The following is a 25,243-nucleotide window of genomic DNA, read 5'->3' as shown; positions in this document are numbered from 1 at the left end:
GCTGAGCCGAAAGGCAAAGCTCTCGATTTACCGGTCGATCTACGTTCCCACCCTCACCTATGGTCATGAACTCTGGGTCATGACCGAAAGAACTGGATCCCGGATACAAGCGGCCGAAATGAGTTTCCTCCGCAGGGTGGCGGGGCGCTCCCTTAGAGATAGGGTGAGGAGCTCTGTCACCCGAGAGGAGCTCGGAGTAGAGCCGCTGCTCCTCCACATCGAGAGGAGCCAGCTGAGGTGGCTCGGGCACCTGTATAGGATGCCCCCTGGACGCCTCCCTCGTGAGGTGTTCCGGGCATGTCCCACCGGGAGGAGGCCCCGAGGAAGACCCAGGACACGCTGGAGTGACTACGTCACTCGGCTGGCCTGGGAACGCCTTGGGGTCCCCCCGGAAGAGCTGGAGGAAGTGTCCGGGGAGAGGGAAGTCTGGGGATCCCTGCTCCGACTGCTGCCCCCGCGACCCGGACTCGGATAATGCGGCAGACAATGGATGGATGGATGGATGGATATGTAAAAAAAAAAGAAAGAAAGAAAAGCCAACATACAGTATATAGAATATAAATCCTGTGGAGAAAAGTGCATTGACAGCATATTAATAGACAGTATACTGATGATGATAATTTAATTTTTCAACATTTGACCTGAATGTTTGACAGCTCAAATCTCCGACCTATTTTTATTGTTAGACTTTTATTCTGAGATCTCAGCAATTAGTTTGGTGAACACAAAATTATTTGGAACATTTAAGTATGAAATCAGTTAAATCATTTGAATAATCTTATAACGAAACACTAAAGACTATAAACAAAAGTAACAAAGACCTTAAAAAACAACCTGTGTATCTAAGACCAGGACCAAGTTGCCAGTGAACAGTGAACATCCAATAGCCTAGATTTTTTGTCAGTATGGCCACAAACAGACATGTAGCACATCACTAGCATCACCTCTGCCTGTCCCGGCCTTTTCCAGGTGGGGGAGCGTTTGGCCCGATATGATGTGGAGAAGCGGTGTGCCATAGAAAAGGAAGACTATGACCTGGCCAAGAAGAAAAAGGACCTGATGGAGGAGTACAGGAGGAGCGTCTACCAGCAGCTGGAGGTGCACAATCTGTTGGACATGACGATGGTCAGTCACAGGCCGCTGATGGCCACCCTTCAGCTGTTCGTAGTGATATAGGAGAATAGGCAGGATCGGATCTGTTTTTATTCTGCCTACATCAGACTCTGTTTTCTTTTTCCACTTCATCACTAGATTTCGGGGGTGACAGACTCATCCCCGTTCCAGGATCCTCCTCCCTCCCTTTTGCCCTCTCCAGGTCAGCGTTCAGCCGCCCCAAAGCCCCTGGTGTCCACTGACACGTTCAGGAAGGGGAAAAAATCGAACGCTCCTCAGAACCAACAACTTGCCACAGAAACTGTGGTTCCCAAAATGAGCAGCCAACCTGATACGCCCTGCACCCCGGCTGCTGCCCCTAAGATAGATGTAAGTGTAGTACTATAATCATTATGATAATTATCGTACACTTCATTGATATAGCAACTGTCCTGTAACTAACAAAGTTACAATGTTTCCTGTTCATTATTTTAAGTGTCTGTTCTGAGTAAGGATGTTAGGGGCCTGAGCTCACGCTGTGATGTAATATGAACCAGAACTGGAAAGCTGAATTAATGAATGAGATTTTGCATTCATGGTCACTGATCTTGCCCTTTGTCCTTTAGCCACCAAAATCTAATCAGGTCATCCTTGAGTCCAGACTAATGTTTTTGCCAAATTTCAAGGTCTTACTGAGACGTCACAACCATACGGATGCACAACACGTAAAACAATATGTCTCTGGCATGGAGAAAATCCTAGAGTTCCTAATGACCTGTGATCTGTGCTTAGATATTTAGTGTTAATTAGTTAGTTTAGTTAGTGATTCATTTGCAGCAGTTAAGATTGGTTTTCACCGTGATGACAAACCCAGCATTTTCCATTCAGTTATCCAGATGTTGACAGCTAGACGTGTAGCGTCTTCTGTTTGCATAGACTCTTTGTACAGTTGTAGAATTAATCTAAGCCACTGTAGCACTTCAGGATCACATCTCCTGCCCTAAGACTCTGTAGTACTGGAACACAGAGCACACCACTGAGACCGGCCCCACCACAGGCTTAGGTTTCACTATTTAATTAAAAGCGTGCAACAGTTGGCCGACTCCAGTGGCGGCCAAGCTGGCGTCCAGACGCAGCTTTGAGCCTCATACAAGACAGCGGAGTGCCAGTTGGCCCGAAAGCATGAGAGACAGTGCAGGGGTTTGTAAAGGGGGTGGGGGGGGGGGGAGTGACATCCATTGTCATCATGACGTTTCATGATCGACCTATTTAGAGATCACATGCTAGTGAGAGTTAATGAAAAGAACAAGGACGGAGGTGATTAATTTTTCAAAAGGATGGACGTCCTCAGATCAGTTTTCTCTGAGCCAGTAAACTGAGGGAGCTCGAAAAATACACAAACAAAATGAAATACACAATTAGAAATCTGTATGTGTTTACATGTTAACACTGTATCCCATGTCATAAAACCAATGCTGTTGTTCTATTCCTGACAGGTTATCAGTGTGCCTCATGAGGAGAGACCGCTGCCCACCCTCCAGAGGAAAGACCGGCCAGTAGAGGCCGTCCAGAGCCCTGCAGAGATGCAATCCCCCCAACCTGACAGCCACAGGAGTCCACCCGGTCCTGAGCTGAGGGCAGAGCCAGAGCCTCTGGCGGAGAAAGCCCAGAGAGAGGCTGGACTCCCAATAGAGGTTTACGGAGAAAGCCTGGTACGAAACAAAAGAGGAGAAACATGGTTGATGAAACCAAATAATGTAATGTAATGTTTTTTTTTTTGTTTTTTTTGTTATTCCTTTCAAGATCATCAGTGGTGGCACCTGCAGCCTTGTGGCACTTGTATAGTGCAGAGTTGTGTGATTTGGTGCTATGAGTAGCATATGGTCCCTCTGTGCTGGCAACAAGCAGAGTAGCAGTCATATTGTTTTCTGGCTGTTCATTCGTCTCATTCTCTTGAACGTGATATCACAGTGACACCTCAACAGAACTTCTTCAAATGTGGCATTAACATTCACTTGTACTTGGGGATGAGCTGGGTAGATTTTGCTGGTCAAATGTCAAAGTTCATGGTCATGGTGACCTCACACTCTTGTGTATATCAGGAACACCCAGAGAGAATAATTATTTCTGTCTGTTTTTTTTGGACACAATTTAACTCAAACATCAATAACGGGGACATTTTTAATTTAATTTAATTTTTTAATTTTATTGTCTGTAATTGATAGCACAGTGGGGAGAGAGACAGGAAATGGGGAGGCAGAGAGGGGGAATGACATGCAGGAAAGGGTTGCCCGATGCGGGATTCGAACCAGGGCAGCCTGCAGTGAGGACTGTAGCCTCAATGTGGGGCGGCAACTCTACCAGGTGAGCTGAACGCCGCCCCAATAAGGGGGAAATTATGTGATGACATTTTATGTCCTAGGGGTCAAAGTTCAAACTCACATTTTCTGTGCTGTAACCTACAGTCTATGGCTGTAACCCAGAAAGTAGAAACTGTGATATGTTTCCTCATTCTTTTCTGGTTGGCAAAGGAAACAACTTTAAGAAAGTGATTTTAGTAAGTTCACATCACACATAGTGATTTGATTTATTGATATTATAGATAATATTGATTCGTGCAGCCTCAAAGGGACCATTATCAAATTTCTAGTTTTTTAAAGTAATATCAGTAGTTGAAACTGTTTCTAATCTCTCAGCATTTATTCAAATCTCAATTTACACAGGATTAACGGGCAGAAAAGACATGTGTGATATGTTTTTCACCACTGCAATTTTTTTTTCCTTTTTACTTTGTTGCAGGTGGCGGGGGCGTATTCCAAAACCTGGTCCAACAGAGAGGAGGCTCTGCTGGCTGTGTACAAGAGGCTTGTGGAGTTGTCACCCACCCCCCCTAAGGAGGAGCTTAGAAACATGATAAGAGCTGCAGTTTTCCTGGTAAAGAGGGCCCTCCTGGATAAAGTGTCACCGGTGAGCCACTTCCTCAGAAGAAAATTGTCATGAGGTCAATGTTGTGAATGTTCAAGGTAATTGTAGAGAAAAGTAGCAATTAGTGAGAGTTAGTTACCGTCAGCGTCCTCTATAAATCAGGCTCTAAGGATTCTTGTTATAAACAGCACTAACGGTCATGGTGTTAAAACATCAGGGCACAATCACACACACAAACACTTGACAATGTTCCCTCTGTGCCGTACACAGCCCCAGCTCCCGCTCCCAGAGCCGACTTCCTTTAACAAACAGTTTTGACAAGGTTGGCCTTGTAACCTCGGTGGAGGTCGTCCACGGCTTGTACTACTAATGAAAAGAGTTGTGCCGCAATAATTCTGGTGATTTATTTTCCCAGTTACATCGACACATGAAACGATCCATTAACATGCTAACCGATAACTCACTGCTCAACAAAAGTTCTTCAGTGTGGTTCGTGGTAAATAGACCGAGATAGCTCGGACTGGTCTGAGGTGTTTTTTCATTTCACTCACACATCAGTCTAAAAAGTAGCTGACTAATTTTAAGCCAAAATCAACAGATGCCTGGCCCTCAGGCTAACACCTTACACCAATGTTACCATGGTAACAACCAATAACACCTGCTGACCAGAAGCACCACGAATTCAAAAACAACAGGAAAACAAGGCTCATAAGTTGTGATTGGCCAACACTTTGAAGAAGAGAGGTACGAAGATGCATGAGGGGCATGGGCCAAGTTCAAAACTTGCAATTTTATGGTTAAAAAAGAGATCAATTATCAGTTTATTCTAAAATCAAGGATGGAAACTAAAATAAGTATTTATGATGAATATTTACTTTTTGCTAAATCTGAAGTAGAGTTTGATTTGAGCTTCCACTGCAGACTGAATGAAAAGCAATGCTTTTTTTTAAAATTATTTTTGAAAAAGTCTTAATTTGCAGAGTTCACTGCACCACAGTTTGGCTTAAGAAGTTAAGAAACTGCTTTGTGCAGCAAGTCTGCCTCTGGGTCTAGCTGTGGCCCAGAGTGTTTGTTTCATGTCTGTTCTAGAAATACTGCTAATCAATAATATATTAGGTAGAGTCAGTAGGTTTGTTCATTTCAATTTGTTAACACAACATTAAATTGGGCCCCTCCTCTCGAGCTGAACTCCACCTGCCCCCTACAGAAGTTCCCAGAACAGCATTCAAAGTTCTCTCTGAATATTTGCTAGTACCACCAAGATTTACATCTGCGTCAGTTCCACCTGCACCCGCGCCCTATGGTTTGTGCTCACCGCGGCGACCCTCTTACTCGTCAGCATTGCCCTCGAGGCTGCTGTTGCCGACCCTAAGCTCCAGCTCCTCACTTGGACTGAATTTCCTTTGCCGCCATTTCTCCTGGCTTGACAGTGTCCAGTTGCTATATTTAGGCACGCCCAACTTCACCTGTACTCTATCATTGGCTGGGGAAAACACCCCGACTCCTCACCTAGACACATCCTGACTACACCAAAACATCAAAATATGGGCAGAAGGCAGGAGCTCTGCAGACACCACCACACATGAGTAGAAGCCCATAGGTGAAGATTAAGCAGGATTTCTTTTGTGTAAGTCATTACTTTTACACATTTAGTTTTTATGAAAATCTTGCAGACTCTACCTTTAATGAATCATTTCTGTAAGAAAAAGGTTGTTTGGCCTCTTTGGTTTCTCTTGTTGAGAGTATGAAGACATCTAAACTTACCCTTCTCAACCACTGATCATTTCCATGTGCAGCTCAGACTGTCAGGCTGTCTGCTGACCAACATCACCCTGGTGCCAGATTTGAATTTTTTTGAGTTGAACATCCAGCTGTTTTCTCCCCAGGTTGTCCAGGCCTCCTTGAAGCTGATGCGCCTAATCCTGAGCCAGCTGCTCCCAGGTCTGGCGTTGGGTCGTACTGAGATGACCTACTGCTTGGAGCAGACCTGGCCCAACCTGCTGGCCAGGTGTGGAGACCCAGTCAGACACCTACGGGCCACAGTCACTGCCTTCATACAGGTATTACAGCACCGTGGACCAACACACTGATTTCCATGACTGTTGCCTCCTCAGCAGTTTTACTTTGACTGAAAGAAAACAAAACTGATGGTTGGAGATGGTATTTTTTCCTTCAGGCCTTACTTGCCCCACTGTCTCTGTTAGTGTAAATCTTTGTGACGATCAGCGTCTTCTTCTTTTTTACACTATAAATCCTTTTACACTCTGTTTTTATAAAGCAAACCAGCAGAGCGAGGCTGTTCATGTCTCCATCATAGCCTCATTTTATCGTGGTTATTATGTCTCAATTTGTAGCAGTAGTGGTTTCTACACATTACAAGGTGGAGCCGTCTCCCATCATCCTGTCACAAATACAAAGGGGTTTAAGTCACCTCCCTCTCCCATGAGATGTTCCCGTACAAGGGTGGAGTAGTTACCATAGCAGCACCGCTAAAAACATTAGAAATTGAATGAACACAGCCTTGCAATAACAAACAAAAACATGTAGAAAATAAAGAATTTACAATAAAAAAGTAGTAGGAGTGAGAAAATAGTACAACAAAGAAGAAGGATTATTTGAAGATTGATTCAAGATAATGGCCACAGCTTCCATGGTGATTACCCACAAAAAACTGCTTACATGCACCTGTGATATGAACTGAGTGTATAAATATTTATGCCAACAAGTTCAAAACACTGATCAGAGAGGTGCTGACATCCACCACAGTTGGCAAACAGAACAAACAACTGCAAATGGAGGAGCTCCGTGTGAACAGCAAAATCTGCTTCGAGTACAGGGAATCGAGCGTGATGGTCTTCACAGAAACGTGGCTCCATCAAGATATTCCAGACTCCCTCATTCGGCTGGACGGGTTCTCGCTCATCCGAGCGGACAGAACAGAGCTGTCAGGGAAGAGCCGAGGGGGCGGGGTCTGTCTGTTTGTGAATGACAGCTGGTGTAAGAATTACACTGTGAGAGAGACTGTATGCACAGCTGACGTAGAGATGCTGTGCCTGTCTCTAAGACCCCATTACTTGCCGAGGGAGTTCGGAAATGTTTTAATATGTGCGGTGTATGTCCCCCCCAGTGGGAACGCAGCAAGAGCTGCTACTAGAATAGCAGACTGCGTTCACCAACAACTGCAACGTACACCGGGAGCCCCGATTGTGGTTCTCGGGGACTTCAATCACTGCAAATTGGAACTATCTCTCCCTGGATTTGAACAATATGTGACATGCGACACACGACAGAACAGAGTCTTAGATAAATGTTACGGAAATATAAAAAATGCATACACTGCAAAACCACTGCCCCCATTGTCTAACTCTGACCATAACACTGTCCAGCTAATTCCAATCTATAAGACTGTCTTTAAAAGGAGTAAACCACAAACTAAGACAGTGACAGTGTGGGACAAGGACAGCATAGAAACACTTAAAGGGTCTTTTCTCTGCACAGACTGGGACATATTCTGTGATTTGGAGATTGATTAGGCTACAGAAGCAATTACAGACTACATTCATTTCTGTGCAGACAATGTGGTTACTAAAAAGGATATTGTTGTGTATCCCAACAACAAGCCTTATATCACCAAGAGTGTGAAGGATTGTATTAATAGGAAAAAGCTAGCTTTTAAAAATAATGACAGAGCAGGATTGAAAATGGTGCAAAGAGAACTCAACCAGAGGCTGAGGGAAGCCAGGAAGCATCACAAGGATATCATAGAGCAGACTTTTATGTCAATGGATTCAAAAAAGCTGTGGGACTCTATGAAAGCAATAACAAATATGAACACCACCAAGAAACGCCTCACTACGGATGATGATCTCGGGAAGGCAAATGAACTAAATGACTTCTTTCTCAGATTTGAAAACCACGACTTCTCTGTGGAATCTAATAATGTCATGGGAACTATCTTAACTGATGTAAACTGTAGGATTATAATTGATCCACTCAGGATTCAGTCTATATTTAAACATGTGTGCACTAAAAAATCCACTGGCCCGGACGGCATTTCTGCACTGCTTTTAAAGGCATGTGCAGAAGAGCTTACTCCAGCTTGGTGCCCCATCTTTCAGCGGTCTGTGGACTCGCACACTGTTCCTGCTTTGTGGAAAAAATCCACCATAGTTCCTGTAGCTAAGAAACCGTGCCCAGTTGATAATAAAGATTTCAGACCTGTGGCCTTGACTTCAATTGTAATGAAAAGCTTTGAGAAATACATGCTATCTGTGCTTAAAGCGGAGGTCAACTTGGCACTTGACCCATACCAGTTTGCCTATAGGCAGGGGAGGGGCACTGATGATGCCATCAATAGCATCACTCACTTCACTGTCAAGCACTTGGAATGCCCAAAAGCATATGCACGGATCTTATTTATTGATTTTAGCTCGGCTTTTAATACACTTCAACCCCATCTGCTTATTTCTAAACTGAAGCAGATGAGTGTTAATCCTTTTTTAATCAAGTGGTATTTTTCCTTTTTAACCAATCGAAGTCAGCAGGTGAGAGTCAATAACACGCTCTCAGATTGCAAATCTATCAGCACAGGTGCCCCACAGGGTTGTGTGAGCTCCCCGGTCCTTTTTACATTGTACACTAATGACTGTACAAACAGCCACACAGGGAACCTTGTTTTTAAGTTTTCTGACAATACCGCCATCTCCTTAGTCTACTGCACAAAGACTCCAGCACTTCAGCCTATTTCTCTGAAATAGAAAACTTCGTGCAATGGTGTGATGCTCACTACCTCTCTCTGAATGTTAAAAAAACTAAAGAGTTGGTCCTGGACCCTAGATCAGTAGGGGACCATAGTCCTGTTGTCATACATGACTCCCCCATTGAGCAGGTCAGCTCTTACAAATACCTTGGAGTTCATTTAGATGACACCTTTAGTTGGTATGTGCATGTGGACAACTTGTGTTCTCGTCTACAGCAGAGATTGTACTTTCTACGCAGACTAAGAGTATATGGGGTAGACAAAAATATCATGTTTTTATTCTACCAGGCAGTGCTTGAGAGCTTAATCATATATGGGATGTCATCATGGTATGGCAACCTCTCCACAAAACTAAAAACTAAGCTTGCTCGCCTAGTAAACACGGCCATGAAGGTCATTGGGAAAAGCGACAATCAGACTCTGCAGTCCATGTACGAGCAAACGGTTTTTAGACAAGCCCTGAGGATAGTGAATGACCCTCCCACATCCTTCACTCAGAGTTTGACCTCCTACCCTCAGGTAGACGATACAGAGTCCCTCGCTGTAAACTCAACCGTTTTAAGAATTCTTTTATCCCAACTTCTATCAAATCTCTTAACGAGTCTGTGCAATAACTCTTATAGTGCTCTTACCATGGTGAATTTATGAGGTGTATGTATGTGCTATGTTGTGGGATGAGTGCAATATGTGTTATGTTATGGGATGTGTGCAATATGTGTTATGTTATGGGATGTGTGCAATATGTGTTATGTTATGGAATATATGCTATGTTATGGGATATGTGCAATGCTGTTGGATTAATATGGCTGAGGTGTATTGTTCTTTTGTTGTTTGTTTTTGTCATTGTGGCCGTTAAGGCATTTATGGCGCAGCTACAGTGTCCAGGACAAATTTCCCTGAACGGGACAATAAAGTTTATCGTATCGTATCGTATCGTATTATGTGCAACAACCAAATCACAAACATCACATTTTCCTCCACACTTACCTGATTACCAGCTCTCTGAATTTTTGAAATGAGGCGACAGTTTTATCAGAATTATATGACTTAATCTCCTCAAAAGTACAACAAATATTTACTGGAATGAATATCAAAATGTGTGATAAGATAATATTCAGTACTGTTAATCAGAATGAAATGTCTCTCAGAATGAGTTAATATAAAATCAGGAACTCAAGTTCTGAGACCTAAACCTCTCCCTTATTCTCCATTGGTTGGACGCATGAACGATCATCTTTTATTTTTAATTTTCATTTCGTTTATTTTGTTATTTTAGTTGTCTGGGTTTTTTCTTAAAGGTTCTTCTTCTTAAAGGAATAGATTGAACTACATTAGACTGAGTTACATGGATAGATGAACAACAATAGTTATGGGGTCAGCTTTACGATTGAATTTTTTTCTTTTGTAAAGATCAGGGCATGTCTTTCTTTCATTCAGAGCAGTAGAGAAAGAGAAACCAGGAAATTTGTAGGGACAGTGGACACCTCGGATCAGATCATGGTCTCTGTAAAGAATCTTCTGCCTGATTTTTATCTAATGAACCCTTGTTATTACACTTACAGAGGAGGAAATGTCTCTTGTGATCAACACAATACATGGTCTGTCACATTTTCAAAATAAAAGAACATTTTCTCTAACTAAAAGCTGCTTGAAAGTAAGAGTCCCACACAAAAATATAGTGGTGTCAGATGGACAATATGTGTCTTTAAGTGTGGAGAAGGGAAATGTAAAAACCTTCCAAACAGAATGAAACCCAAGTAAAGAACAGATACTTGAAAAATATACCTAATCGCATGTTAATTGATTTTGGTGGTTGGTGTTTTCAGGTGTCCATCACTCACCTGGCTGAGAAGCTTTGTAGGGTGCTGTAATTCAAAAGAGTGTGCAGATCCAAGGGATCTAATTTGAACATACTAACATTAGATTGGTTTCCAAGGCCATGCTGTAGCTGTTTGCTACATTGTGCTGCCCTGTATGTTGATAATTGGTGAGTTCAGTGGAGTCTGTTTTCCAATGAACTAACCTAGAATTCAAAATGTCCAAACAAGCCCCAAGTTGTCGTCTGTGATGACATAGTGTGTAAGTGAAGTAAGTGTGTGACTGTATGGACATGTGTTGTGTTTGTCTTCTCAGTGGAATCTGTCAGTGTTCTCATACATGCTCGTGTGTTGACGAGAAGAGAGAGGAAGTCTTTAAGGGCTGCAGTTGCTTCTGTTTCAGTGAGATCAGCTTAGGTCACAACTGAGTCTCTGCCCTCTGAAATCATCGCTCAGCCCCTCTGGATCTGCTCAGACCTCGATTACAGGAGCAACTGAATGCCTCTTTGTTTTGTGTGTGTGTATGTGTGTGTGTGTGTGTGTGTGTGTGTCCCATTTTCCCATATACATTCCACTCACCTGATGAGGCTAAAATAGCAGAAGTTTCTCCTTGAGCTTTCTGGCTCACGTGTGTTCTCTGTCACAACTTGTCTCTCTGCCAGATGCTTGTGTTGAATGACAAATTACCGTATGCACCATCACAGTTTGTCCTTGCCCCCAAGCCCTGCTTTATTTAATTTGAAGGTGTAAGTCTGTGAAGAACCAGCACGATTTTAACACTGTGTATTTGAAAGATAAGAATGTTTATGTTAAAGCGTCACATAGAGTAAAGGTAGATGTCTATGTGTAGTGTAATTATAAAGCAGGTCTGGGTTTTATATACTGTGAAAGAATCAATCAGTCCAAAGAAAAATGCAAAATTATCAGCCTGCAACTTTGTGATGTCAAAACAAAGCAGACACCAAGCCCTGCCCGCTTTACCTGAAACACTTGGTTTCTCTGATTTTCTGAAATTTGCTCTGTTTTTATTGGATCACACCAGAAAACAGTCAGAGATGAGATGTAAAACTGCAATGAGATTAAAAAATATATTTTTTCTTGTGGATCAGCATTTCAAAATGAACACAGGAGAAGAGGAACATGTGGAAGTTTGTTAATGTCTCTTTCTCGTGTCCTCCATTCAGGAAATTGCTGTTTTGAAGGATGTTCGGGTCCTGCAGGTGATCCCCAGTGACCTGGTGAAGCCCTTCAAATCCAACTTCCTCCCTCGTGTGGCCCAGAGTCGGTCCGAGTTGCTTGAGAAGCTCCTTGCTGAACTGGGCACAGAGAACTCGGGCTTTACCTTGGACAACGTCATGATGGTAAATTGCCTAAAAACAGCTTTGCAGATGTCTTTTTTGAATGTTAAAAAAAGTTGAAAATAAAAGTTAATCAGTTGTTTGCCTCAGAAAACACATTTAGAGAGTTCATCCTGACAAACATCAAGAGAGGAAACTGTTTTTTTTATTTATTTTTATCTTACGGTCATAAGATTATCTTTCCACTATTTCAAAAAATCTTTCAGAGTCTTTTGCGGTCACAGAAATATAGACAGTAAGCATTTAAGATGAAAATCTGAGGAGCTCAGAGCTTTCTTGACCAGAGCTGTGAACAGCTACTGTTGTGTTTTTGCAGCGTGTCAACCTCGATGTCATAATCTTTCCATGCCAGAAACGGCTGCTCTGACATTCCCTCTACAACATGATAGCACATGTATTGCATGTGATGTATACAGTGTCATGGCTGTAATATTCCACTTTGAATGTTGGCATCCATCAGTCTGATTTTCCACCACATTTGGCTCAGTAGCTTCTGAGAGCAGCTCCTCCCTGACGTCCTTCCACCACTCAGTTCACCCAAACGGGCTCCAGTCAGCTGAGTCAATGTTGTCACCTTTGGCATCCACTTTGTGTCGTCCCTCTCCCGGGGTTCCCAGCAGTGATCTAATATTTACATGCAAACTCTCCAACTGTTGACCCTCGTCCTGGCCCTGTCCGCCCCTCTCTGGTTTACGACCCGTCCTCCACCCAACCCCTGTCCACTCAGCCTCTATGTGGCTTTTTATCAGCGAGAACAAATTGTTGGGTTTGTCCACCTCCTGAAGCTACAGCCACGCAGATGGCACTGGGTGGCTTGTGTTTGCATGTTTGTGCATGCTTTTGCTCAGTGACTCCCTCCTTTTGTGTTTTCTGCCTCTTGTGTTTGCTTGGGAAACAGATTAGAGTCAAGATTGAGATGCGAGCTGTACACTGGTCCACAAGTTGAGCACATAACAGAAAACTGAAACCCGCTTTTAATTAATAGTAAAAATAACACTGACAATGTATTTTTTTTTTCTAAAGCACTTTTCTCAATACAGTTATAAATCAGTTGATCAAATGCGATTTGTTGAGCACTTTTCATGCAATCGACCGCACAGTGGTTTACAGAAAACCAGGCACTTAGAATTTAGGGATCGATGAAACTTTGAGGACAGTCGTGAAGTTTGTCCACAATAATATGAATTTAACATGTCATCATGTGGTCAAACCGAAGTTGCACAAAACCAACAGGTTTTATTGTCTTTATTATACTAAAATCCATGTGAAATGATATTGAGTTGCATTTTTATTTTATTTTTTTAATGAACATTTATGCACACATTACAGAACAGTTAGACAAGTACAGAACAGCATGGGACGAGGGGCAACAGAGTAAACAAACAAACTAGGACAGAACAAAACAAAGAAGGGAATGGATTGTGATAAGGGGAATTGAGCAGGCATTTTGAGGGGTCTTGAAATTGTTGGAAGTAAAAACAAGAAGAGAGTATAAATATATGATAATAACGTTAAGTTATTATCTCATAGCGTGGTGAATGTGCAGGTCACAACTTGTCCACGAGAGCGTTTTGGAGTTGTTGGATTGTGTGTTTGATGAGTGTGATGAGAGAAACCAAGAAATTCCATGAGCCTCCGTAGCGTAGCTCTGTGCAGCTTGCGGCTCGGCTCCGCCGTTCTAAAAAAAGACTATAGGGATTATGGCAATGGGCCAATTTGCCAAAATGTCAAACTATCCCTTTGAATATTCAACCAAAACAAAGACACTTCTAAATCACATATCAATAGAAATTTACAAGGGAATGCCAATCCCGTCTGGAGACCTTTGACCATCAGGGGGTCTTTTCACATGACAATGAACCACCTAGACCTCTGTACTTCTCGCACCATCAGACCTGCAACATTTCAAGGGGACACATAAGGTAATTTCATTCAGTCTGGTAAAACTTCCATTGTTTCAGAGACAACATTTTGAGGGTGGGGGTCAGACTGTCTTACAGGAGGTTGTATTTCTGTTTCAGAAGGTCGAAGGTCATGAGAGAGCCGTCACTGAAAAGGTCCCCTAGGCTGGTTATTCCTCTCTGTTTCCATGAAGTACAGTAAAGTTGATTGTTTTTCTGTTGATTTTGTGCCAGATAGGGGTGGAGTTACATGGGGTGAGTTGAAGGAGGAGAATTTTGTTTGCTTTCCACCAGGCAGAGAAAGTAGTGTTTATTATGGTATATTTGAAGCATTTGTGGGTTCTGATTGATTTGTCTATGAAGATCATGTATTTAGTGGTCAAGTCTTTGCAGATGGTTTGCTCATTATCTAGCCAGGCAGAATTTGAGTTGTTGGTCCAATGACGAATATACTGTAGTTAATGAGAAAGAGAGTAATGAAAGAAAATTGTGGCATCAAGTCCGTTGTACTGCTTTGGTTTTTGAAGGGCGGTCAATTTGATTCGGGGTTCCTTTCCAATATAATGTGTTAACTGCTTCAGAGAGGAAAACCAGTCCAGGGGTGGGTTAATATGTCTCATGGCAAATAGATAATTGAGTTTTGGAAGACTGTTCATTTTGACAGATGCAATGTGGCCAATTAGAGATAGTGGGAGTTATTCCATCTGTTGAGATCTGCTTTAATGTTGTGTGGTAGTGGTATTTGTAGGTCCCCAACCTCAGCATCCCAGTCAATCTGAATAAGAGGCAGAATCTCAGAATGATAGTGAGTTGTAAGAAACCAATAGCAGCAGGAGCTCTTAAATCTGTTAGTTCTGCATCTTGTCACTTTTTAACTGCAGCTGGACACAAGCAGCATGAACCTCCTGACCAGAGTGTGCCTCAGATTGGCCTGAGTGTTCTGGGCCTTGTTCAGAGCCCTGACCTTATATCGGTAGAGAAAGTCATCTCCAAAATTTTAGTGCAAACTTTCACTGTGTAATCTGTTCCTGTTCCTCAGTAAAAGTGAACCATACCAGCTGATAAAAGAAAACGTAAAAACTAATTCAATAAAACACAAGAGTAGAAACTGGGTAAATTTGTGAATCCTTATATCCCCAGTTAAAGCCACAGCCAGTGTCTGTTTCAGTTCATGTAATGAGCCCCTGTGGTGTTAGCGCAGCTATGGTTTGAACATTTTTCCTTTTTCCTGCACTGTTACCTGGGTGATCTGGTCTGAGGTGGAAGTCAGAAAAAGGGAAAGAAAAAAAGGGGGGCGATTGAATTTCCTGTAATTAAAATGAGAAGTGCTCAGCAAAGACAACAGAGAATAATAGAGAGCTGCCCCTGAGACTGTTGAGTGAGGGATGGGAGGCCTTTGTGCACAGTTTACCTCTGGACGTTAATGCCCTGCACTGGCAGGATTTCCATTGTGTTGCGACTCGCTTCACAGAGATTATGTCGGATAATGGGCTCTTTTTACGTCACGATACACACTTCTCTGAAAGCACCTGAATCCTCCACAAGGCTGCTGTTTGTGAAAAAGCACTGAAGATTTTCTGTGGCCTGCCTTGTTTCAGCTCAATAATGACTTATTGTACTGTTTCTCATCTGTCTTACAAAGGATAAAAATATCAAAATGATGTATTTCCTCCTCCATTCATATTAGTTTCAGTTACACCCTGTTTATCCAAAGCCATATAAATTATGAACCATTTGTGTGAAATTTTGTCTTAATTCCTTTGTAAAGTAAGAGTAATAGCTGAAAAGTGTTTTGTTAAGTCACACTGACCTTGACCTTTAACATATGACCACCGAAATATAATCAGCTCAGCCTTGAGTTCATGTTATTTGTGTCAGAATTTAAGAAGTTCCTTAATAATTAATATAGCCTAAATAAAATATTTATGAAATATTGAAAAACAATTTGTCTGAAACTCTGATTAAATTGCTGGCATAGAGGCTTAAAGGCGGTTGGTGCAGAGAGATGGAGCTCCAGTGGATCTGTGGAAACACAGAGAGAGTGTGAGACACCAAGGCCAAACTACAAAGTGCAATAGATAAAGATAAAGATAAAGATAAAGATAATGACTGTTCAAAGTATAGGAGAGGAGAGAGAGGAGGAGAGGAAAGGAGAGGAGAGGGCTCCATGTAACCGCAGTAACAGCAGTCTAAGACTGTCTAAGAAGAAATCTTATTTGTTGGTCCAAATTTGTTCCATGTCCAGAAAAAAGAAAGACACAGTTTTCCAGTCCAAGTGTCAGTGTCAGAACAAACCTGTTTCCTTTCTTGCTAAATGTAGTTCTGCACGGCGGCATTGGAGCACAGTGCGTCAGCTGTTCGAGAGGTGGCGGTGCGCATCATCTTATCCATGTACCAGCAGCACAGAGGCGCTGTTCTCAGCTACCTGCCACCCAATGACGCTGCTGCACGGAACAACTTCCTCTACAAAACCCTCTTCGATGGCTTCGCCAAGATTGACGGAAAGCTAGTGGAGACTAAGGTAAGAAGCGATTTTTAACTACTGTAAATAACATCCCGAATATCTACAAAATCCAGCATTTATATGAGCATCAATATTCTATATATTGCGTGGAAGTGGCAGGAGGAGGGGGTGTTTGAACAGGTTGTAGTCAGAGAGGAGCAGCTGGTAGACGGACCTATGAGATGGACACAGAAACTGGACAGACATGACTTTCAGAGTAGAGTGTATGACATCATGTCTTTTTTTTTTTTTTCAACTGACAGTAACAAGGACGAGGAGGTGGGGCTTCATGTTGCAGACAGCACAGCCAGTCAAGTCTGTCTTTAACTCATGGGGTGAAGCAAATGACCCATTACATGTACAGATGTACATAATCTGTTGATGTATATGTGATATAATACAGTTATATAATGCAGTTATCGATTAACTTTATTCATCGAGCATTTTTCAAGCAAGAGATATTTAAAAAACCAAAAAGTACTAAATACAGGTTAATAAAAGACCAACAGAAAGACTATAGATGACAAAATATGTCAATGAAAATAAAAACAGAAAGAAATACTAATAGAATCAATAGATCTGTTTTGGCATATAGGAGAGAAAGAGAAACAACCCTGAATTTTTCACATTATCATTGCAAATTGTGGTGAAGTTTATCCTCTCTTGTTGTGTCAGCTGTCACTGGCCAGTTTTGTTTTACAGTTAAGCTTTGGACTCTTCTAGAGGGCCAAGTTTAATTTACCGCTGGCTTTATTAGAGACCTAGACTTCCCATTATGTCATGGCCATGGTGCTGAGTAGCACTCAAATGTGTCAGTTGTTGCCAACACAACCGCCACATGCCATCACTGCAGAATTGGCTGTGTGACTTCAAAAGAACGTAATGAAATGAAAATCTGGTGTGTTGACCTGGAACGCCCGATGATGCTGAGACGATGGTGTGAAAAGTGAAGAAAAATCTGGACATAACAGTGAAATGAGTGTGACTAAGCGCTGATGGTGTGTCACTTCTCACCCAGATGCTGAAGAAGGGAGGTGGTCAGCAGGATGGCCAGAGGGAGAAGGAGGAGATCCACTCTCTGCAGGAGCAGCTGGCTGCCTTGAAAGAGATCACAGTAGGTGGAGCTGTCATCAGACGGCAATTACATCACCTCTCGTCATGGAGGCTAATTAGTATTTATGAGTCTCCACAGACTTGGTAGAAGATTTGACTCTCTAGGTGGTCAGAGACTCTTTTACTTAACTTAACAAAACCCTCTGTCTGTAGTTACTGTTGTGTTTTTTGTTTTTTTTGTGATGGTGTCTCTTTGTTTTTATTCCTCTCTGTGCTCATGAAGGAGAGAGGCAGTGAGAGTATCAAAGGACCGACGGTCAAGAAGGAGACTCCTAAAGTGGAGAAAGAGTCTCAAAAATCTGGAAAAGCAAGTATGTATGTTTGGATAGAAATTGGTAGATGAAAGCAAAATATCTATAGTCCAGTAAAACCTCTTTATGTGCTGCAAACAACTGGGTCTGATTTAGAGTTAGCACAAAGGAAATGTGTTCATGGTACAAAAACAATAAGGTGTTTTACTGTAAGACCTTGTTCAAACCTGGTGGCAAACTCTGTCTCAGGTAACTTCAGCCCACTCTACTGCAGCCTCTGAAGGACCAACCGCCAACTCTATCAAAAAATATGTCACTACTACTGGAAACAAACTTAATTTCATTGCTTTGATTTGTCACTCTCTCTGTTAATTGGCTAATAACAACAACACACATCTGTTCATTTGCATATAAAACAGAAAGTGAGACCTAATCACAAGTGATCCATGGGGATGCATTTTAAAGACACATGTTAATACCAAGTGTGAACAGGGTCTGACACTAATGCCTTTAAATGTGATGTCTCCTTATGATGAACACAATTACTTTGCAAGACTTATTTTCTTCTCACAAAGCACAAAATCATTTAGCATTTCTAGAACAGATTAGGAACTTTAAACTTTGAAATCCAGTGTTTAACCTTGCTGACTTAAACATGGGCGGCACACTTGTGCTGTGGGTAGCACTGTCGCCTCTCAGCAAGAAGGTTCTGGGTTTTCTGCATGATGACTGTAAGTAAAAGAAACTGTTTGATTTTGCAGATGTCACAAAAGTACAGGACAAGATAAGAGGCAGAGCTGACGTCCATCAGTCTGTCGACTATCTGGACAAGTGAGTAACTTACAGCCCAGTGGCGACCTTCACTGAGATAAAATGAAGACACAAAAATGATGTTGATAATTCTCCTGTCCCAGTTTTCTGTGTTGTTTTCCCACTGTCTGTTCTGTTTTCAGCCGAGTTGTGAATTTAGTGTGTTATTTATTCTCACACTTTGTTTCAGTTTGTGTATATTCTGTGGTAAAAAGGACGAGTCGTTCACAGAAGACGGACTCGACCTTCACTACTGGAAACACTGTCCTATGCTGCGACGCTGCGATGAGTGCAGACAGGTAGACGTTTTCAAATTTTCCCAATGAGTGACAGAACATGTCCGTCTGCCTGTGTTTAACCACTTCAGTGACATAGCCGCGCTCTGTGTCGACAGGTGGTGGAGATAGCCAGCCTCACGGAGCATCTCCTGGGTGAATGTGAGAGCAGGTCCAGGTTCAGCCAGTGTCCACGCTGCTCGGAGGCTGTGACTGCTGAAGAACTGACGCGTCACGTCCAGGGTCCGGCCTGCAACCGTGAGTCTGCATCTCTCTGTGTTACTCTGATAACATAACGTTACTCAATGTGAAAATGCAAAGTACAAAGAAAGAAAACTGCATAATGACAACTTAAACAAAGATGAATAATATAATAAAATTGTTATATTATCAGTCTCATAATACTACAATATGGACAGTTTTTGCACACTTTGGCAGTATGTAAAGTTCATATTATTAGTTAGTATTGTCCAGCTCAGACTGATCTGAAGGAGAAACTCACCAACTGGCGTTAATATACTTAAGAGAAACAGACAGACAGTGCTCAGTACATCTCTGTCACCAGCCATATGTTACCTTGAATTATTAACACCACTGAGCCATTTTATTAACTTCCACTCTCCCTCACCTCTGCTGGTCGGAGGTGAGGAAATAGAAATTAGGGTTAGACTGTTTACATTAATGTTCCCGCTTCTCTGAGGCCGAGGTTGTCTATTTAAAAGTGTTACCCTGGGTTGTGCGATCCCATCATTTTCTCTGCAGTGTTTCGGCGTAATTGTGTAACAGGCAGCTTAAAGGTGTTGTGTTTCTGTTTCAGCCCCCATCTCCGGTAAAGGCTCCAACCACTGTCCTTTGTGTCACAACAACTTCATACCTGGAGAAGAGGTGAGCCTCTAGACCCGCAGCTGTGTCACCCTCACCTGTCTGTCTAGTCTTGAGTGGGTTTAGGAAATTTATATACTGGGAAAAAAAAGGTCACATTTAGGCAAAAACAAAAAAAAGAAAAATAAGTTTGAAATGGAGATGGGAACACTGGGTTCTAGTTTTGCTCCTTTATATCAACACAGAAACTAAAAAGCATCTAATATGAGGCTCGAGGAGCAAACAGGTGTTGAGTTAAAACACCCCCATTGTTGGGACTTCAAAAGACGAGAAGCCTTTGTTCTTAATGATCTGTTTCATTGGAGTAAATGATGAAGTAAATGGCACATCACATGCTTCACATTCCTCAGTTTAAAGAGAAGTGAGGACTGAAATAGATGAAATGTAGCTCTATGTCCTCTAAATTTTGCAATACAATGACCTCTTATCTGTTCATACAAATTATAAACAGGAAAAAAGAATTATTCTCTTTTTGTTAAAGGGTTCAGTTTTCAGAAGTTGCAGTGTAAGACACATTAACGGGAAGAGTGATGAATGCTTGAGGAAATGTCTTCTGAGTATGATATGACTTATAAACTTAATATCATCTCACTCTTTTATGTATAACATGACCACAGGAGGAAAAGTCTGTTCTCCTCCTGCATAAGTAAACAGTGCTCAGATTTCAGGATGAACCCTTCAGGCTGCTCGTCCGTTACTGATCCTCTGTGTCCGTCCACCTTTTGTGTAACGGAAAAGTTTAAACCAGATGAGGAGTTTTACGAGATTCTCTTTGAGACGTAACAGCGGTGTCACCTTTCACTCGCTTCTCTGCCCCATCTCTGTCACTGTGTCTGATGAGTCATGCAAGTCTTTCAGTGAGCCAATCGTCCAGTCTGACCACACATAAGGATGGTGTAACACCACTGTGTACCTCAGACAGTGTATATTTAAACAGGGCTCAAAATTATCGGTGCCCACTAAATGAAATTTTCCTCCTTTATCGCTAAAGTGGAGCCTTCTACAGCTATGCTCATGGTCTTTTTAATGGGAAATTTTAGGGGGATTTAATATTTTATTTATTTTTAGTACTTATTGTGATTTAAATATGTATCGTGCTTATTGGCATTTAAAAATCCACTATCGGTCAACCTCTATTAAGAGTAAATTTGATAATGTTGCTCCTGATTTCTGATTGGCTGAATCAGTAAACTACATCATACAGTATCAATTGTTTTTTCATATAAACCATGACCCGTTCTGCTTATCTTTTTGCAACAGGAAGTATTTATGCTTTTCACTTCCACTTTCACTAATGAGGTTGTCATCAGATGAAATTTGTGTTGAAAAGTGCAAAAGCCTTTCCTATGATGGCCCTGAAGGCTCAACATTCTGCAACTTAACAGACAAAACAAAACAAAAACAGAAAACATCTTAATCCTCTAGTTTTCACTGTTAAAATAAAAAAGTGATGATGAGATGTGAGGGTGGAGTCCAGCCTGGTTCATCACTTTTTAAATTCTTGGAAACACCTTCACCTTGACCTTGTTGTGAACATAGCGGCTCATGTTGTGAAATCAGTGAAGATGGTTTTCTTTATTTGTTTTTGATTTGTCAGTTTGGTAAAGTTGCGGTGCCAATGTTGTACCATAGTTTTCCCATATTACACACAGTTGGAATCAGCATGGGCAAAACTGGAGGTGGTTCATCCTGCTGGAACTCAGCCTTAATAAACTACGCTAATGATGATTAATGCTTAAAATGAAAACGAACCACTTTTCAGTGCTTTGCCATTTTCAACCCACGACCAGTCTTCCGCACATGCAGCCTGTCACCTCACACACCCTGAGAGTTCAGTGAAGAAGAAACTCACAGAGAGTCACACACTCTGGCTGCCAGAGCTCTGAGCACAGACCCAATGAAAGACTGCAGTGTTAGTGGGAGGGAGGGCGTCCGTCCGGGCCCTGACTGAGCCCACAGTCACCCGCGGTCGTCCCAGTTGAGATTGTACCGGGGAGAGGGCCCGACTCACTGAGCTACTTTGTCCCTGTTCCAGGCCTGGAAGGCTCACCTCATGGGCAGGGAGGGCTGTAAACAAAACTCACGCAGGACTGCGGTGTCCCAGAGAACCCAGCCAGCACAAGGTAAAGCATTCATACACCCCTGCTCACACCTCCCTCCCCAACGCTCAGAGTGGGAGCTATAGAAAGTGCCTGTGCTTAACGGTGAAATTTTATGTTGCAGCCTTTCCACGATGGTTTCCTGCCTCCGAGCACAGACAGAGTGTGATAATAGTGGCAGAGGCTCATGTAGTGGGAGTTAGTGATACTTCACAATTATGGTTAAGTCAGTCTTCCAGCACGAGCCTGTTTTTTCTTATTGTTACACTTTTACATCCTTGTGGCCAGCTTAATGTAAGCTCAATGCATCATGGGAGTCATCTCGGATAACAGCTGGTTCAGGAATCACCTGAGCTCTACCTATAAGCCTTCTCATAGAGGATATTTTGAAGCCTGGTTGTCGATGCAGTACTCATGCAAACAGACATCATCAGCATTTCCAGAGGGCTTCCAGCAGTAAACAAACAGGTGGAACCAACTTTAATTATTTAAAACTGCTAACAACACTTGTGTTTTTCTCCGATTAGATCATGTTTCCGTGGATGTAAAAAAACAAAAAAAAACAGTCAAATTATGGTTTCTGCCTCCACTGAGAACCCTGACAGTTACATTTAGAGAGCGCAGTGTTTTAATTTTGAGGAAATACTTTGGTAAAAGTGAAGAGCTGCTCAGACCCTGACACATCACATCACACAGTCTGTTTGGTTAATAGATGACAGTCTATTTAACAGTTGCACTCATTAACCAGTGTTTTCTTTCTGAAATGCTTCCTCTGTACTTTTTACAATGAGTTGTTTAGTTTTAGTTTCTCATGTGCTGACGAGAACGACAACTTCCTGTATGATAAGCTGAGTGTAGAGTTTGTTCCTCTTCCTGATCCTCCTCGTGTGTTCGTGTCACCTTGAACCTACAGTATATGTTTACACTCACATCACAGGTGACATAGGCGGTTTCGTTTAGCGGTAAACAGTGCAGGAAAATGCATACGAAACGATGACGTGTGTGTGTGTGTGTGTGTGTGTGTGTGTGTGTGTGTGTGTGTGTGTGTGTGTGTGTGTGTGTGTGTGTGTGTGTGTGTGTGTGTGTGTGTGTGTGTGTGTGTGTGTGTGTGTGTGTGTATGTGTCCAGGCAGGGCTGTTGGTGGATCTAAGCTGAAGCAGGCCTGGTCAGTCGGGTCCAGGAGCAGACCCCCGGGCAGAGGCAGCCGGATCCCGGCCCTGGCTCGTCTGGCCAGAGGACACACACCAGGGAAACGCTGAAGCTGCTGCATCACAGCACCTCTGTGAGGGGAGGGAGGATGTCACTGCAACCTGCACCCAAACCACATCCCTGCAGTAACCACCCCACCTCCACGTGTCCAGGTCCCATGTTCCACAAATGATCAGTTTCACCTGTCTGATTGACTTGGCATTTACATCATGGTATTACTACTCTACTCTACTTATTCACACTCACAACTATAGATTCACTATAGTAACTGTAATTTAACTCCAAGCCTTTTACAGTCAATAACACAAAATACATACTCACACACACCTGCATGATGACACACTCTGCTGTTTACTGACTACTGGCTGTGCAGGTAAATATCTTACAAACTCCACACCCTCAAGTTAGTACGTTTCTCTGTCATAGATGGGTTACCAGGTTACCAGCAAGACAATCTTGATGACATCAGCATGACATGATGAGGGTTATTTTTAACCATTGACAGGTCTTCACAACTTCTTAAGTCACGGTGGCGGTGAAATGAACTAAGGCACTCCAGCTGGGTCAGTCACTTTCTTGTGCCCCGGAAATCACTTCAAACCTGTGTAGTATCTAATCAGGACACAATGGCTCTGACTAATACATGGAAATTCTCTTCTCCTTGGCTGACATTTCCTCCTTGTGTCACTTCCCAGCATGCACTGTTTCACCCCCAAAACCGTCAGCTTAAAGCCTGAGCTGTATTTTCCTGTCAGCTTCACATTCCCTCGTGTGTTTACATTTTTCTTTTCATTACTCGTTTTAAATAAATGATATGAACATGAGGTAAAGTAGCACTTTGCCAAGGGGAAGATGCTTCACTGCTGCTGAGTTTTTTTTAGCACAAGAATGGATGTATTTTATTCTTACTGTTGACAATCTTGAGTTTTATATGCTGCACTGGTGCAGTGAGAGTGACAAAGTCAAATCTTTTAATTAAACAGATTTATTAAAATTTAAAAAAGAAGATGAATGTAGTTTATAGCAGAATTTGTGTAGCGTCTATTTTTCACTGGCTGCATTTGAGACTTTCAACTGAATTTAAACACTATAGTTTAAGCACAAATAGTATAAGAACTGAGACAGACATTATACTTATTACTCAGTAAAAGTAATCTTACATTTGTTGTACTACCCAGTATTATGATGTTGATTGTAAATATATGTGTGATTCATCTAGAGCCAAAAAAAACAAACATATATGAAACAGTTTGAGGTTGTCTGCTTTTTTAATACTCAAATTTCAAAACTTCAAATTTCATATGAAAGTGTGTTAAATTTTGATATAACTTTACATTAAAGAGTAATATTTGGTTTCTACCCTCATGCTTCCGTACCAAGGACTGTTTTGCAACAGCAGATGTTTCATTGTGTCCTATGTGCATAGTCACATGCATTTTCTGAGTAATTTTGGCATTGAATTACTATTTTCTTCTGCAAATGTGTCTGTATTTGTTTAAATAAAGCTTCACAGAGCTGAACACTGTGGTCAAGTTTCAGGCTGCAAAGCGGGAAGCAGTGATGTTTTCTCCATCACACAGACATAACAGCTTCAACACCCACATTGTATTTACAAAGTTGACAAAAATCCAGTTTTATTTACACTATTATACATAAATCTACACTTTTACAGCCCTTTAGTCTCTTTGGTTTTTGGCCATGTCTCTGAAAATCACACACAAGTGAATTAACGCTTAATAAAAGTAACATGAAACAATATATTAACTTAACAAATTCATATCATTTGATTTTTTTTTTTTTTTTTTTACAATTTCAGTAAACTACAAAAAGAAAAGAAAATCACTAATCTATGACTGAACCTGTCTGATCTGAGCTGTGAGTTAGAAAATGACAATAAAATCAATAAGTCAAGTCATTGTATTTTTTATGGCAGCCACAAGAGCACCGACTCTGATCTGAAATGGCACCAAAAATCTGAAACCTGGAACCTCCTCCTCCTCCTCCCTGTGGCTAGAGCACACTGTGGAGCTGTGGTAGTGGTTTCACAACATGTGGACAGTAGTGGAGAGGAAACACAACCTGCTCATAGTTTACACTGGCATCTAACATACAGAAAATGACATATATTATTCATTTATCATATATATTATCCATATTCATATATGCTGTCCCATACATAAGTGTAATATATGTACCTACTGCATGTCCCTATATATTGAGAGGGATGTTGCAATATATATCTTTTAAGG

General features: G+C 41.9%; 1 protein-coding gene across 1 annotated transcript in view; it reads left to right on the top strand.

The window, feature by feature from the left end:
• The window catches only part of cep104 (centrosomal protein 104), a 34,828-nt gene extending 10,620 nt beyond the window's left edge, over positions 1-24,208 (top strand). The window contains exons 9-23 of the mRNA XM_083974994.1: positions 970-1,125; positions 1,252-1,482; positions 2,589-2,804; positions 3,892-4,059; positions 5,904-6,077; positions 11,778-11,954; positions 16,173-16,373; positions 17,374-17,469; positions 17,692-17,779; positions 18,481-18,550; positions 18,720-18,828; positions 18,924-19,062; positions 19,622-19,689; positions 21,722-21,809; positions 22,914-24,208. Of these exons, the coding sequence (XP_083831120.1) occupies positions 970-1,125; positions 1,252-1,482; positions 2,589-2,804; positions 3,892-4,059; positions 5,904-6,077; positions 11,778-11,954; positions 16,173-16,373; positions 17,374-17,469; positions 17,692-17,779; positions 18,481-18,550; positions 18,720-18,828; positions 18,924-19,062; positions 19,622-19,689; positions 21,722-21,809; positions 22,914-23,044 (2,112 nt within the window). The 3' untranslated portion in view covers positions 23,045-24,208. The remainder of the gene's footprint in view (positions 1-969; positions 1,126-1,251; positions 1,483-2,588; positions 2,805-3,891; positions 4,060-5,903; positions 6,078-11,777; positions 11,955-16,172; positions 16,374-17,373; positions 17,470-17,691; positions 17,780-18,480; positions 18,551-18,719; positions 18,829-18,923; positions 19,063-19,621; positions 19,690-21,721; positions 21,810-22,913) is intronic.
• Positions 24,209-25,243: the final 1,035 nt, after the last annotated feature.

Source organism: Trachurus trachurus (assembly GCF_905171665.1).
Source record: "Trachurus trachurus genome assembly, chromosome: 7".
NCBI classification, from domain to species: Eukaryota; Metazoa; Chordata; class Actinopteri; order Carangiformes; family Carangidae; genus Trachurus; species Trachurus trachurus.
Note: the sequence above shows the minus strand (reverse complement) of the source record. Positions and strands in the feature narration are given on the sequence as shown.